Source organism: Arabidopsis lyrata, assembly GCF_000004255.2.
Source record: "Arabidopsis lyrata subsp. lyrata unplaced genomic scaffold ARALYscaffold_4, whole genome shotgun sequence".
Classification (NCBI taxonomy): Eukaryota; Viridiplantae; Streptophyta; class Magnoliopsida; order Brassicales; family Brassicaceae; genus Arabidopsis; species Arabidopsis lyrata.
The window spans coordinates 10,599,020-10,616,025 of record NW_003302552.1 but is presented as its reverse complement, the minus strand read 5'-3'; the positions used below and the strand labels follow the sequence as shown (position 1 = coordinate 10,616,025).

At 35.4% G+C, this 17,006-nt stretch overlaps 2 protein-coding genes, 1 long non-coding RNA gene and 1 pseudogene across 3 annotated transcripts; 2 read left to right on the top strand and 2 right to left on the bottom strand.

Moving 5' to 3' along the window:
* The first annotated feature begins 351 nt into the window (after nt 1-351).
* LOC9315096 (E3 ubiquitin-protein ligase dbl4) lies at nt 352-1,329 on the top strand. The gene is made up of 2 exons (XM_002880817.2): nt 352-917; nt 990-1,329. The coding sequence occupies exons 1-2, from the start codon at nt 352-354 to the stop codon at nt 1,066-1,068; spliced, it is 645 nt and encodes a 214-aa protein (XP_002880863.1). The 3' UTR covers nt 1,069-1,329.
* On the bottom strand, nt 1,278-4,899 carry LOC9316930 (annotated as a pseudogene).
* Nucleotides 4,900-5,017: 118 nt separating this feature from the next.
* LOC110229132 (ATP-dependent RNA helicase DEAH12, chloroplastic-like) lies at nt 5,018-7,423 on the bottom strand. Its single transcript, XM_021028297.1, has 5 exons — nt 7,117-7,423; nt 6,463-6,835; nt 5,634-6,385; nt 5,462-5,558; nt 5,018-5,248 (listed from the first exon to the last, which is right to left on the bottom strand). The coding sequence occupies exons 1-4, from the start codon at nt 7,344-7,346 to the stop codon at nt 5,471-5,473; spliced, it is 1,443 nt and encodes a 480-aa protein (XP_020883956.1). The 5' UTR covers nt 7,347-7,423; the 3' UTR covers nt 5,018-5,248; nt 5,462-5,470.
* A 206-nt stretch (nt 7,424-7,629) lies between these two features.
* LOC110229133 lies at nt 7,630-8,602 on the top strand. Its single transcript, XR_002332578.1, has 2 exons — nt 7,630-7,964; nt 8,193-8,602. It is a non-coding gene; the product is annotated as an uncharacterized LOC110229133 (long non-coding RNA).
* Nucleotides 8,603-17,006: the final 8,404 nt, after the last annotated feature.

Here is a 17,006-nt window from a genome sequence, read left to right as displayed (position 1 = left end):
GTAGCTTGAAGCAGTAGTTGCTCATTCTCTTCTGCGATCAATCATCTTCTCCGATCAGTCACTTCCTATTCTCTCCGTCGTCTCTGTATTTGAGGAGGATTGCTTTGCTTACTTCATCGATCAGAGGTATGTATTCTCATTTCTTTACAAATCCATTCTTGCTTCTGGAATAAAATTGCTGAAGGAACTAGATAGTGGATGCAAATTTCTGATAATAGATTTGGATTTTCTGATAATCGATTTGGATTTTCTGGTAATCATGAGAATGAATTTGGATTTTCTGATAATCATGAGAATCTGATAATCATGATAATCGAATAATCCCAATCGATTCTTGTTTCAGCCTCGATCATGTTTCAGAAGGAGGCTTGTGCGATTTGCTGGGAGGAGTTTTCAGCTCCTGAGATGTTTGAGGTTGCCGGTTGCTTGCACAGCTTCTGCTTGGATTGCATGAGAAACAGTATTGCAGTAAGCCTAGGGCAATGGGGAACAGCAGTAAAGTGCCCAGGGTTTGGTTGCAACTCGGTACTTCTGGCAAAGGACTGTCACAACATTGCAAATCATGATCAAATTGCTCTTATGATCCAACGTGAGGAGGAGGACAAGATTCATGTTTTGGATAGGGTCTACTGCCCAAACCCAACTTGTTCTTTTCTCATGTCAAAAGGTAGCCTTGGTGCTTCTCAGACTCAGACGGGAGCTTCTAAGTGCCTCAAATGTAGCTTCACCTTCTGCATTAAGTGCAACACAAAATGGCACGCTAAAATGACTTGTGTTGAGTTCCTTAAGTCCAAGGATTATAAGAAATCTCAAGATGCACTTTTTGAAGCTGCATCCAGGACCCTCGGATGGAAGAAATGTCAAAATTGTCAGTCCACTGTCGAACGTATTGAAGGCTGTAACCACATTACGTGCAGGTATCTCTCCTTGTCTTTTCTTAAGGGTGTGTTGGATTGGATTTAATGAGATTTAACTCTTGCTTTGGTCAGTCGATGCAAACATGAGTTTTGTTACACTTGCGGAGCTCCCTGTATAAAGAAGAAGGCTACATGCAAATGCAATATCTGATGCTTTAGTTCAATGGAGGTATGAAGCTGCTTTAGTTCAATGGAGGTATGAAGCTATGTTTGATAAAGTTTGCATATAACTGGAATCAGCTTATGTTTGATAAAGTTTGCAATTAGATTTGTAAATAAGTGGAATGGGCAAGACTCTTTTTGATAAAGAGAGTTTGATAAAATTGTCTCACTCCAGTAGTCACTTGTTGCAAGACTCTGTTTTTGTGTAAACACATTTAGTTGATTCATATATCGATTTAAGACTCTGTTTTATTCTCTAACTACATTAAAAAAAAAAAAAAAAAAACACTCTTTCGTTTGACAAAACAAAACATTCCTTCATTATTCATCACTGCTTCTGTTTCTTTGGCGTGTTGGCCTCAGAGGAATCGCAAGGCCTGATTGATTAATTAGAACAAGATTTCAAAGTCTCTTTTGCATCATTGTTTCCATCTTTAACATTCAGTATCTCGGCCATAGATCTCGCTTTCACTCTTGTCTGGTCCTTAGTTCCAGCTGCGATATCTGTTTCCTTGCCTTTGTTGCCTTCGGGTTGTGAACTTGTGGTGGCTGGAGAAGCACAGTATTTTTGATCTATGCCTGCCCATCTGAACATAGAGCTGAGCTTCTACGAGAAGATTCAACTCATCGATATTGTACATATAGAGAAAACTCTTTCTGTCACACGGACATGCACAGAGCTTCCTCATGTGGCCTAGACACGAGTAACGATCAGCAGAGCATGAACAATTAACAGCGGAAAGATACAAATCCCCAAGACATACATAGCATTCCCTTTTGGTCACAGCATCATAACTCTTGTCCATCCTTTGCGATTCTAGTGAATTACTAAGAAATTCAAGTCTGTTTTTCTCCTGCTTGATCCGTGACTACACAAACGAGAGAAATAATATAAGCATAAGGTAGAGAGGAAATTCTTCACGCTACACAGGTTTGGTTTAGTGCATAATATGAGGAATAAGACAGGCAAAGAGGAGCAGTGAGCATTACCTTGACTATGTTGGAGAACAACCCATCCGTCCCACCAGAATCATTCCATCTCATGTAACATGCTGTGTTTTTCTTGGACAAAGCATATTCCTTAAGACATTTCACAGCTTCCCTTGCAGCACTTAATAATAGCTTATCATACGATGTTAGGGACTTTTTACTCTTCTCTTGATTCAGCTGAACAGCAATATCCCCATGGGGCAACCAATCACGGGGAGCAAAATCTGCTTTCTCCAAACAGTTGAAGCCAGTGTCAAAGGCAGAGTAATACGACCCTGGAAATATAATAACATACTGGCCAGGGTTCTAGACACAGCGGGTCACTGGTATACCCTCCATGCTCAATTGATATGGAGACATTATCATCACCTGCCAAATGAATTGCTTCCCTTGTCAATGAACCAAGACTAGTATTTAATAGCTCACAAAAATTTAACAAAGTTATGATAGGCTTTGCTTTGAACAAATAAATCCAAATACTGTGTGATCTCTCTATGTCATGCCATGTTTATGCTGAACAAGAACTAAATCGAAAGTGGAATCGTTGTTGGTCACTCTTCTGTCTATTTTCTTTAGGGATTTTGAAATGAGTAACTTTTGATGCTTAATGTGTTCTAATGCTTACAGGATCATGACTCTTCTTTGGCTGTTCTTCTGACATCTCAGGGATGAAGCTTTTCATGGCAGCCTTAAACTTTGATCGATGACATCCTGCTACAGAATACCACACTCTAGGAGCGCCCACATACAAATAGCAGAGAGAGTAGAGTCTCTCCTTCTCAGATTCCTGTTCAGTAACAGATATTCCAAGAGACAAATATGAGACTACACAAGCAAATTTTAGATTAATAAACTTACAATGCTGCAAAATTTATTCTAGTGGTAGCTTGCAAAACAAATGCTATTTCTGCGTTGACCAGTTATGCTTATGCTTTCAGAAAGTGACGAACATAGCTTGACATCAACTTTAAAACTTACCCAGAACTGGGAAGACAAGCACATTCCTACACTTAGGCGAGGAACACAAATTGATTCGCAGCCTTCCAATGATAGAAGAGAACCAGGAAGCTTAGCCGTACTGTTCAGATTCCAACCTGATGAGTACTAGCAAGATTCAGATGGTGCAGATAAGGGAAATCCACTTCCAAAAGTTTCTGTGTCTAGATCATTGCCATAAAGTTAGTGATATACCCCGTTTCATATATAAAAGCAGAAGACTTGATTTTAACATTACCCCAATTTCAATAAGTGGACTCTCAACAAGTTGTCTATACTCTTTTTCAATGTCTGCCACAGTTAGCTCATCTGGTTTAAGTCGTGGAGATGAGTTCTCTGAACCCAAAACCTCATCCTTCATGATAAAATGACTCTTCTTGTATGTATCTGCAAAGTTTTTAAAGGTCTCCAAAGTATACCCAGGACCAAACTGAACCCCTTCAGATGCAGCATCATCACTATCTGCATCAACCTCCTTTTTAATCTTTGGGTTCTTGGTCTGAATTCCAAAGAGCTGAACTTGAGGGAAAATTGTAGAAGCCTCCCATATTTTTTTCTCCTTGAAAAGACATGGAGGTTTCCATGAAGGTGGAGGAACAACACAACAGATTCCATACGGCTCAGCTCTGTCACGCAAGCTTGATATATATGAGAGTGTGTCACTGAATTCCTGATGATTCAGTAACACTGGGTTAGAGGATAAGGAATATATTCCTCTGTAAGAGTACATGTTTGTTTACCAAAGATGATGTAGAGTAGTTTAATACCCTAATTTTTCTTTCATAAAAGGAAAACAAAACTGACCTCTTCGGTTGGGTTGAACACAGGAACTTCCTCAAGGACTTCGGTCTCAGACACTTTGAGGGGCCGTCTTCTCCGTACCTGTGAAAAGAATTTTTTCGTACTTAAGTAAAGAATGTGAAAGACTGAACACACAATCATGATACCTATGCTCTCATACGTCTAAAAGGCATAGTAGACCTACCCGAATCAGCACATCCAGCTCTAAAGAATTCATGCTAAATCACTTAAAACACTAAAACCATAAGGGGCTAGTAGGGATATGCAATCCACAACATGAACATCTCCGGCTTAACTAACAACTTATACATCAATCAAGTAAAATGTCTATTAGTAGTAATGACTATGCACACATTCCAGAAATATCTCCTCTTTGAACTCAAAATAATAGGAAAACATAACTATCTTGAATAAACAAAAGGAAAAGCATTCCTCCACAACAAATTGGCTCTTGCTCCAACAATGATACTCAAAAGACCCTCCAACAAGGCGTAGAACCCTTGTCCACACGGCTAAGCTAAGAATTCTCAAATAAGTATATTCCCTGTACTGCTCTTCACAACAGCATACTAAGAAAAACTCCTCTATATGGAAGAAAGAGAGGAAAGAGGTAGACATAGTAATGAGACCTCAGTTTTTCTCGGCCTTAAGGCCTCTGAGCTGGGAATTTTGTGATCATGCACTATCCACGGTCGGTTTGTAAGAAACATATTGCAACTATCTTCACCACCTGGGCCGAATCCAGTTGTCTGCTCTTGTGTCGACACCGACCTGGATTTTTCTTTGTCTCGGCGTACATTCCTCAGCACAAACGATGTTTGAGATACAAAAACCTGGCGGAGTTGAAATTATGTCCATGTTTCCAGATTTCAAATGCGCAGGCACACCTTCAATGCCCATTAAACCTTACAGCCACCGAAAACGACTGATTTCCCGAAGAGGAAATATATTTAACTTCAGATGAGGTCAATAAAGATGCAACTTCCTGCAGGAGATTGGAAAAAAATCTAATGTCAAATGCTGTGTTTTTCTTGGACAAAGCATATCTATAATTCTCGTATTCATATCTTTTAGTAATAGATATTGCTCTTAAACGATGCTAAAGTGGAAAAGTGGAATACTGCAGCTGTAGTAAGCAAACCATAACCTAATTCAATTCAAACTTAAAGCACATTAACGAAATTGCTCCATTACATAAACTCTTAAAGCACATTAACGAAATTGCTTCATTACATAAACTCATTAGTGTATATCCATTAAATAAAATCCAAACAAAAGTATTTTCCAGAGTTCTTGTTCTTGTTTGAGTCTGCATATGCTCCAGAACAGAAAGAGGGCTAGATCGGTGAGCTTCTTCCGAGTGAGTCTTTCCAGCATTCACACTGCAGTTCATTAGAAGATCAGCACAAGGTTCTACATAAGCTCACACTGTTATGTTTTCATTTCCTCTAAACTAGAGTATTCACACAAAAATTCATCTTGTCTACTATCTTCTCAGTAGCATATCACTAATATCTTCAACATCATCAAAATAAGTCATCTTGTCTTATAAGTTATATAAAAAACTATTTGGAATGAGATCCATATAGTCAAACCTTGGATCTTTATTTCCCTGAACGCGAGCATTTACAAGTCAGTTTCTTCTTTTTACACGCAGCACCACATGTGTAACAAAACTCGTGTTTGCAGTGTCTGCCATGAACAAATAATTAAAGTCAAATTTGAACAAATAATATAAAACCAGGCTCAATAACAAATGTCCAATACCTGCAAGTCATTTGTTTGCACCCGCCACCATGTTGAACGATGCTCTGACACTGGGAACACTTTTTCCATCCCTGTGACTTCACAAAAGACTCCAAAAGCGCCGCGTCAGATTTCAGGTAAGACTCCGACTTCTTGAACTCATCGCAGGTCTTCTTGTAGTGCCATGGAACATGGCATTTTTTGCAGAAAGACAAGCCGCACTCCATGCACTTCCGTGCTTCTGACTGCCGAGGATTATTGCGTACGTGCCTAATGAGGTCGAGGTCCGACATCAAAAAGGAACAAGAAGGGTTGGGACAATAGACTCTGTCTTTAACGGGGATCGCCTTCTCCTTCTTGCGCTGGATCATAAGAGTAATAGCATCAGCATCAGCAAAACCTCTACAATCCTCTGGCACAAGATCATTCTCGCAATCCGGGTAAGGGCAGATTGCTGTGTTCCCTCGTAGTAGTTGTTCGGATGAGAACGGCTTCCTCATGCACGTAACGCAGATGCGGTGGAAGCAGCCGCTCACCTCAAACTTATCATTAGGAGAAACGTAAGCGTAGCAGACTGGACAACTCTCATACTCGGTGTCGCCTTCACACCATCTAGTTTGGGAAGCTATAGCATCTTTTGCTAGCTTAATGACAGAAATAATATCTCCGCTTAGAGCAAGTGCCTGACAAGAAGTGAATCTTGTCTGAAGAAGAGACACTTGCTCCAAAAGTTTTGCTACAATGGACTCCTTCGGTGCAGCTTTACCAGTAACCTGTAAAAACATGGGAGGCCTGAATAACACACACGTACAGGATATTGGGTTCAGGGTAAAAGAAGAGAGAAACTTACGTAGGCCAAGATCTTGGAGTCGTCACAGAAGAATTGGATACTTTGAACACCAAGTTCCAAGGCCCTTTTCAAACCGTGAATGATGGCAGCCAGTTCTGCAGCTTCTGGGTGTGCCAGCTTTTGGTTTCTCAGAGCTTTATTAATCTCCAGTATCGTGTTATCGTGCGAGTCACAGAGGGACAAACCTAAACCAACGACCAGCATCGTATCATCCTTAATAAGCTCTTCACTCACCAAACCCTTGGAGTTTAACCGATAGGTATGAGCTGTGGATGAGGATCCTCCGAGGATTCTCTGAGGAGGGTTCTCCAAGGAATCAAGATCGAGATTAGCTAACAAACGGTCACCAAAGGGATGAGGCTTTCCGGCTTTTCTGCAATTGCACCAAAGCAAACCAAAACGTTAAAGAAAATTAGATTAAGAACCAAAGATTTCTCAATTAGTCCAAACCATTGCGCATCTATACGCTTAATTAAGCTAGCAAAGTTCAAATATTAGGCATTAATAATACAAACGGTAGACTGAAGCATGGGAGAAGCAGCAAACTCAATACTATATGAATCCAAAAAAGCTCTTAAATCTCTCGAGAAGACACTAAATTTTAAAATCTTAAATCGTAAATTCAACATCAAAGTCCAGAAAAATTAAGTGTACCTGTGTTCACCAGTACAGAACTGTCTGACGTTTTCAGCCGTTTTGGGAGCAATGTCGGCGAAGAGCTCCATCTTGATACGATCGGCGGGGACACCACCAATAGAAACGTCGAAGACGCCAACTGGGTTTTTAGGGTTCGGTGATCGGACGTGCCATTCAACATTACCACCTCCGCTTGAAGGATCTGCTGCTGTAGCTGCTTCAGCAACGATTCCTCCTCCGAAATTCATCGGAACTTCGAATCTTTGTTTGATCTCTCTTCGGCAAAACCTTTTTCCCCTTTCTTTTGGGATTTTAATCTCGTCCGCCCCCTCTTCTCAAAAGATTCTCTATTAAGCCCCGTTATAAATTCTTTTTACTTAGTTATTTATTTTAACTCGAATAATTGGTAAAAAACAATAAAATTTAGGCTTTTGGACATAATTACAAATCCAACCTAAGTTTGGATCTATATCCATTTATGTTGGGTTTCATTGTCGGATCTTTTAAACTCAAATCCTCAAAATCGACAATCTGAAGAGAATCCCTAATCTTTTATTTTCTTTTCCTTTTCTCTCTCGAAGAAGAACGAAGAACTTGAAGAATTCACCGAATCTTTCCGCCGTTCTTCTCTCGTAGATCTACGCTACTCTCGTCAAAGCCAATATACGACATCAAGATCCTCTCTGTTGGAGGACAAACAAAGGTAACAACTTTTGTAAATCTTGACAGCAAGAGGAATGGGCGTTTCACTGTCCGAACCAACAGCTCATAACAGTTGCAGATTGCTCTCATGGCTCTTCTTCCCCTTGCTATGTCAATCTACAAGAAGATTATTGGATCGGGAGAGAACTCAGAATGATCTTAGGGTTAGGATGTTTTAATTCTAAATAGAAAATTTTTGTTTTGAGATTGACTTGCTGTTCTCTAGAGATTGGTTATCTGGTATCAAGAGTTCATACCCTTCTCTTGTTGTTCCTCGTATCATCAAGAAAATCTAATTATGTTTTTGCCAAATTTGATTTGCTTTGATTGGAATTATTATCAAAGACTTAGGATTTTTATATGGAAGTTTCTTGTTTGTTTTTTGGTTGCAGATTTCAATTATAAGTAGGTCGTCAAAGAAATAGAGAAGAAGCCAAAATCAAATAATAGACAATGAAGCAGAGAATTTGAGAACAACATTTGGCGATTCACCTTAATTTTTTCCTTTTCTCTCTCAAAGAAAAAGAACGACGAATTCGAAGAACCCACTGAATCCCTCCGTCGTTCTCCTCTCAGAGATCTACTCTACTCTCGTCGCCGGCAAATCTCCAAAAGAAATGTTAGTTGTAATTCAAAAGGATAGTTAAGCCTCCAATTCATGTCAGCAAACCGTATACGAATGAAAAGAGGAAGGAGAAGGTCTGTTGGTGGTTTTAGATATATTGTATGGTTTTTAGTAACAATTGTTCGGTTTGTAATTTGGTTTCTAAGGTTATGTATAAATCTAAGTGTTTAGGTACAACTGGTATGATCACGTACAACTATGTTTCTGGGTTTATGTTTTTTGATTATGTATAAATTTTTGAATCTGAATCTAATTATGTATGAATCTTTGAATCAGATCTTAATATTTTTATGTATGAATCTAAGTATTGAATGTAATCTAAGGGTTTTGAACCAAAAAAATAATCTAAATTATTCAAAAAATCTGACAAATATGTAGGTTTGTAAGGTTTTTGATTAAAAAAAAAAAAACAGTGAAATATCTTGAAATATCTAAATATCTAAAAAGATCTGACAAAAGGCGTACCTGGCGCCGTTATTTTGAAAAAAAAATAATTTAAAAAATAGCACAAATTTGTTCATAGTTGTACAGTTGTACTCGGTTGCACATTTTTTCTCATAGTTGTACAATATAGAGATTTTAGTAAATCTAGTTGTTATCAACTCTAATTTAATTTTTGTGGGTGGAACCGATGGTATTGCCTCATAAAAATACCATTACTATGTATCTGTGTATTTATATTTATCAAAATACAAGTATTTCAAAAATTTATAAATTTTTAGTTCAAATCTACAAAGTAACCATGAAAGTATAAGGTTGTTAGTGTATGAATGTGGGATTTTGAGTAAGAATTTTAGTATTTTTTAAAAATATGAAATTTTTTGTCAAAAACTTGTTGTGTAGTTTCATTACCATCGTGTATGCATTTTTTAAGTTGTTTTAGTTTGGTTTTAAATTTTCAAATTATATAAAATTCTAAAAATTGGCCAATGCAATAGACCTTAGTTGTACCTATGGTACTTAGTTGTACCAAGACTGACAAAATTTGCACAGATACGAGAAGAAAATCAACAATAGTTGTACCTGTAAAACTTAGTTGTACAACACAAACCATATAAGTTTCACAAACAACATCGTTTCTTAAATTATCCTAATAAATGGCACTCGAAAATCAATTTTGGTCACCCGCATCGTCTCCATCAACGTCATCATCATTAGTAAATCACTCGCCCAAAACGCTCGATCTCTGCGACCTCTTCATTGTCCCTGAAAAAGAAAGAGAAAAAAAACGGCCTATAATTTCATAACTTTCGTAGCAGACCATCAACATAGTTGTACGCATTTGTCCCAGTTGTACCAAACTTAGGGTTTCCGTAACTACTTAGTTGTACCCAGTGATTTCAGTTGTCCCAAATCTGCAATCCTAAAATATTTCAACAAATAACCCTATTCAAGCTACGAATTCAACTTAATCATACTACACTAAGAAAAAGTATACTTACCTTACAGTATGTTGGGAATACAAGAAGAAGAAGAGAAGAAATATGTCTTTGGAGATGCAAGCTTTAATGGTGAACTTCAATGGTAGATGGAGAAGAAGAAGAAGAAGAAGAAGAAGAAGAAGAACGTCGGAGCTGCAACGTCGGAGCTGCAACGTCGGAGCTATTGAAGAAGAAGAAGAAGAAGAGAAGAAAGTCTCGTACGTTTTTTTTTGGTGAACAAAAGTCTCGTACGTTTAATGTCTTAAAATGTGAGACATTTGGTAGGTTTGTTTTTTAATGAGAGAAGAGAGAGAAAGTTTTTGATTGGTTGAATAAAAAATATGTTGATATTAAATTAAATGTAGAATTAAAGGGATAAGGGGTAAAGTTGGTTTATGGAAAAATTGGGAAGGAGAGGGGGTAGTGAGAATAAAGAGGGGTTTTGCAAAAAATGATTCTCCCCAAATGGGCCAATAAGATTAAAATCCTTTCTTTTGCTCTCTTATTAGTTTTTCCGGTGCCTTAATAATAGTTAATATTGATGAAAAAGCTGTTTTGGATTTTTGGGCTTCCAACTTTTACCTACTTGGGCTTTTTATGTTTTGGTATTTAAATGGAAAATAGTGTTTTTATATCCTATCCGAATCGTCCGGTCCGGTCCAACCGGTTGACTCGCGATCCAGATACTTTTCTAGCCATTTCAAAACCGGAAAAATCCACGAAAATCTGCCACTAATCTGTGATCTGGTGAACCGGCCAGACCTGGGTTTAACAAAATTCATTTGATTTTGGTATTTTGGAATAAAATATAAGGTTTTAGGTTTTTAATGTATTCACTATTTTATTATTTTTACAACTTTTTCAATTCTTCGGTTCTTCTTAAACGGATTTAGTTGGACTAGGACGAAATCTGCGCTACGCCGCGGAATATTTTTTATAAATTATTTTTATTACTAATGACTTGCTTAAACTGAGATTATGGTACCATGTCCACAATAAAATTTCTATTTAAAATTTTAAATCACTTTATTATTAGTTAGACTTTATATTTTATTAAACGTGGTATGATTATTTTTATTTTTCTATTTATAAAACTATATAATCTCTATATATATTAAATACATTAAATAAATTTGAATCAATTGATCCGTTGTCGGATCCGGTTGACCCAATGACCCGGTGACCCAGAAGATAGTCCGGTTCACCGTCCTCCAAGGATCAATATCAAGCTTGCTCTCCTCATGAGCTAACAAACGGTCTTTACTTTCTTGATCCACACAGTTAAGATCATCCGTGGTGATTGCATCCTTTATCGTTAATTCTTGATGATTTGACGCTCACATACCTCCAAACAGGCTCGGTCTACCGCACAAGCTATGCAAGCAATGCCTTAGCACATCCAAAGAGAGAGGGCATATTTTATGTAACACAAAATATCATAGGTTTTGTTATTAATTCATTTTTTTGTTGGGCTTTAAGATGTTAAGTTAATAAAATATTAATTTAGCGATTTGTTAATAAAAAAATTTAGAAAATTTTGGTTTAGAAAAAACAAAAACTAATCGAAAACATTTTTTTTCTTTTTGTATGAATGTAAATTTATATTAACCAAAAAAGACGTTTGTACAAAATTTTCCCTTTATTGATTCTACTGTTATTTCTTCTTCAATTTGCTTGGATTTTACTGTAATTAATGTATGTGACTTTCATTAAAAAAAATGGAAGGCTTTGCTTTCAAAGAAAATAATTGTATTGAAAGAAAATAATTTTACTTTTAGTAGTTTTTTTCTTTTCTTACAAACTGTTTATGGATTTAAAAGTTGTTTTATCAAGTTTATTATGATTTTTTTTTATATAATACTATATTATATTATTTTTAATTTTGGAAAAAAATAGAAAAGCATGGTTTTTTTAATTTGAGAAGGGGATTCAAAAATATTAACTACGAGAAACTCACTCATAAAAAAAAAACAAAAGCAGAGAAGAAGCAATGTAATAATTTGACCTCTCCAAGTTAAGTCTATATTTCAGTCTAAAATAAAATAAATGTTAAAATTATTCTATATTTGGAGTAATTCTTTTTGTTACTCTGTTTTACAAACGAACTTTTTAAGAGTAGAAAATAGAATAATACATTAGAAAAAAACTCAATTTTATTTTATAATTAAAAAAAAAGAATACAATGGATATAATCTAAATACAAATGAGCTTATTAGAATCTCAAATTTTCTATAACTAAAATTGAAGTCTTGACAACAACTATTTATTTTCCTATAAGTATTGTTATTAAGGTTCGAGTATTTGAAATATCCAATTAATTTAAATTTATGTTTACCAAGATTTTTTTTTCAAAATTATGTATTCTCTTTTTTATTAGTTCTTTTCATTTTGTAACCACTACGTTATACTAGTAGTGATACTCCCTCCGTTTTTTTAGATGATGTTTTAAGTTTATATTTTGGTTTTTAAATAGATGATGTTTTCAATTTTTAATGCAATATTAATTAGTTTTTTATTGGTTTTGATGATTTATATTATGCATATTGTATTTCTATTGGTTGGTTAGAGAAGAATTGATGTTTAAATTTAGAAATAAATAAAAATTAAATGATTTCTTAAACTATGTACAATTTCCTAAAACATCAAATAAAAAAATAGAACAAAGAGAGTATATAAATTTATTAATTTAAGATATAGTTAACTTCCTCATCTAAGCCGTTTATTTTGTCTTTGACCATTTATTTGCGACCATATTTTATTTTTTGGATATGAAAAATCATAATTTATTTTATCATGTATTTATAAGTTAAATTTCCATCAAAACCATTTATTTTGTCGTAGTCCTTTTTATCATTTATTTGCAACCTTACAAAAACTTTAAATATGAAAAACGTTTATTTTGGGTTAACTGGTAAGTATTAGGTAGAGATTGTGCAAATCGTTAAAGAACCAATATTGGACCCTAATATATTGTCTTTAAAACTAAGAACTTGACAGAAATATATAATTACGTCATTACTATTCGCGGTACGTTGCATTCATAGACGCAAGCATTTTTTTTTTTTTTTTTTTGATTAAATGTGTAATTGATTGATCGAAAAATAAATAGTTATGTACAATGGGAAATTAGAGCTGAATGCAAAACAGAGCAAATATGCCTATTACAACAGCAAACGGAGCAAAAAACAGAGACGAGGATGCTATGGAATTGGTGAAATTTCAAACCATGTTTGAAGGAGATTCCGGAGACGAGGGCGTCGAGTGTAGTCCAAGGAGATAATCTCGTTACGCAGTTGCTTGTCGATACTTCGGACCATGTGAGGCACTAAACAATAACCGCCACCATGTATGCGAGTGTTCCTTTCTCTCCACACATAATAAACTGTGACCTGAAAACAGAGCCGGACAAGAACGTCTTTATCTCTGGTTCCAACGCCACTCACTAAGCTGTCTATTGTGCTGTCCCAATCCGGGTCTAGCCGCTGCCCCAGTAACTTCCCAGCAACGGCGGACCAGACATTGAAGGAATATGGACACGCAAAGAAAAGATGGTCACGTGTTTCATCCCGTTCACCACATAGAACACACGGCTGTTCTCTGCCCCACAACCGCATTCTAGCTCCCGTAGAGAGCCTATCCCTGATAGCCAACCATGTAATAAAACTACAGCGAGGAATGCCTTGGTGAAACCACACCACTTTGTTCCAAACTATCGGTGCTTGAGAGACCCGGATTTGTTCCCAAGTGTGGCTAGTTGAGAAGACTGGTTTGAAATCATCAGCCTCGTGTCGCCAGAAGAACTGATCTGATCCTCGCGTTGGAGAGGGGACAGGTAAAGTCCGCAAATGTTCAATTATAAGTGCAAAGTGAGGTAGTCTTGTCCTTCTTAGCCTCCATCCATTGGGACCGAGAGCTTCTTTAACTGTAGCCTGCAAAGGGATTCCTAAGATCCTAGGGCCTGCAACACCAGTGAGATCAATGAGTCTCCCAATAGAAAGCCAATGATCATGCCAAATAGACGCAAGCATTCGTTGTGTGGTTCGATGCATTAAGACATAAATCTCTGAATCAAAATTTTCATTCTTGCAGGATGGGGACCAGATGAGAAGGCGATTATAAGAGTTTTAGGACAAAGAAATCAGAGCCAAAGAAGAAAGATCAGAGAAAGTAACAGAGAGATTTATGGCAAAGATCTTATCGATGTTCTCTCCTCTGAATTGTCCGGTGATTTCATGGAAATTAATTCTCAACATTTTCAATACCATTGCGTGTTGGCCACGTCAAGTGCATTCAACACTTGCAATTGTTCCCTTGCCATTCTTCTTCTCCTCTACAATTTTCATCACACAAAAGAACTCGACATATAAGTATCTTTGAATAACTCATTACAAACCATTAAGTAGTTGGTTATACCGAACTTGAAATAAGTTAGGCAAGTTTAAAAGTAATTAGAATTAGACTCTGCTTGATATATCAAGTGACATTAAAATATCATAAAAGTTATATTTAATTTTTCTCATTTCGTTGATCTCTCAATTACAACCCCATAAAGTATGTTGACCGAACTTGAAGTCAGTTACTAGCAATTTTAAAGCCAATCAATACAATAAAAACACTAAGAGTCTCTCCATGTCTGACACCTCGGCTTTTTAAGATATTCTCATGTTGACACATCATTAAAATTGTCACCCAATAAAAACATTTCGATTAATACAACTCATCATATCTCAGCCAATAACAATTTTTCTATGTTCCACATCATTTTTTTTGTTAAAACTTATTTATTATCTTGGGCTTAGGCCTGGGCATAATATCCGAACCCGAAGAACCGAACCGAACCCGACCTGAAAAATCTGACCCGAACCCGAATCCGAAGTTTTAAAATACCCGAACGGGTTCTAAACTTCACAACCCGAAAACCCAAACCCGAACCCGACCCGAACTCGAATCCGAACAAGTACCCGAACATATCCGAAATATAAATACATAGCTATAATATATTAGTAATATTTATACTTGTAATAGTCTAAGTGTCTAAATTATTCGGATGTTAAGATATTTTCGGGTGTTTTAGCTACTTTTGGTTAGATTAGGGTATAAAATAGTTAAAATTTATAGATTTTCTGAGTATTTTCAATACTTTTCATAGAATCAGATACAAATTTTTAAATATTTGGATACTTCGGGTAAACCCGAATCCGAACCCGAAATACCCGATCCGAACCCGATCCGAATCCGATCCGAAGCCGAAGTTTTAAAATACCCGAACGGGTCTTAGTTTTCTAAACCCGAAAAACCCGAACCCGAAAAACCCGACCCGAACCCGACCCGAATATCCGAACGCCCAGGCCTACTTGGGCTTATTGTTTGAGAAAAAGTGGGTTTATTGTTTGATAAGAAGTGGACTTATTATTATTCAGATGTCATTAAAATATTAGATAATTATATCATTATGTCTTTAACTCTTACATGGTAACTAGATATGAAATTGCAGATATGTACATGTTTATTATTCTTTACGAATTTTAGTATAAATTGTATAGAAGAATCATAAAAATGATGATGATGATCATCATCATACTCCGTTTTGACCTCTAGGGACTTGTGTGGTGGTGGCAGTACAATTAATGGGTAACAAATCATCAGTTAAGTCGTTACCAAAGGTATAATTAATGGTTAACAAACCATCCCCTCTATGCCGGGATAGTTTTGTTTTAAATTTTTTTTTGTGAATATTGAATTGTTAAAAATATGACTTTTATTGTTTTGAATTGGATTAATCATAAAAGTATGGGTTACACCATCATAACTTTATAAGATATAGGAATGCAGTAAAAGAATCAAAATAGAGAAAAATCTATGATATGTTGTATTATTGTTATTAGAAGTGTTCACATTTAAATCAAGTAGAGTTAATTATATCTGCGGAGCTAAACAAGATTTTATGATCGTCTATTTAATCTACATAGGACAATTGCAGTGTTGCATAATTGATATAATTTGAGTTGAGTTAAAAAGTAACTTTGAACGATGCTTGAAACATATTCACTTTCGTAATAATGAAAGTAATGTAAATAAAGTAACATCCAATAGCTAGGAAATATATGTTTTACGTATTTAAATGGCTTTGTTAGAGTTTTCTATATTAGTTTAATTACAAACTTTGCGATCCTTATATTTCTTCATCGGTATAAGTTTGCATCATAAGAAAACTATTTTATTGAAAATATACGCTATTAACTTTATGATAAGTGAGTTTATGAACCATATTCTTAAATGATAAGTCATGTTAATAAATTCAATATGTTTTATTTAATTGTAATTACAAACTATATGATTAAATTATGATTACAAATAATATATTAAATAAAAAATATTTCAAAAAGTATCCCGCAGCGTAGCGCGGGTTTCGAGCTAGTATTAATAAAATTAACATATGTATGTTTTTTAGACGAGGTAGTTGTTAACGAAAAGTTAATCATTTTCCTGTATATATGTATGATGCTTACATATGGTAAAAGAAACCAAGCATTTTAAAATATAAGAAATTGAAATGAAGTGATAATAAAAGTCAACTCCAATTTTCAGTCCACTCCTTAATTTTTTTAATATTTATTATATACGTTCTTCTTAATAATTTGTAAAGATCTGTTAAAACTTATTAACATATGACAAAAGATATGTGTAACTCAAAGACTAATTGTTGATTCCTAATTTTTTGGGTTCTCTCGACGTTACCAAATTCTTCCTCCGTTCTTTTATAAGTGATGTTTTAGGAGAATGCACATAGATTAAGAAATCATTTAATTTTGTTTATTTGTAAACTAAAACATCATTTATTATCTAATCAACCAATAAAAAAATAATGTACGAAATATAAATCGTCAAAACTTATACAAAATAATTAATTTTGCATCAAAAATTAAAAACATTATCTATTTAAGAACAAAATTAGAAATTTTAAACATCACTTATAAAATAAGAGAGGGGGTAGTTTAAAGGTAAATGAAATTGGAAGTAATTGTTGTAGTTTCCAACGATTACTATTTTTCTTTAGTTACCCACAAAAGTTGACTTGTGACGTCTAATGAATCTGAACTCGAGCTACAAAGACTTTAACGGAGAGTAAGATAACTGAGATTGGAACCATTTTCATAGAG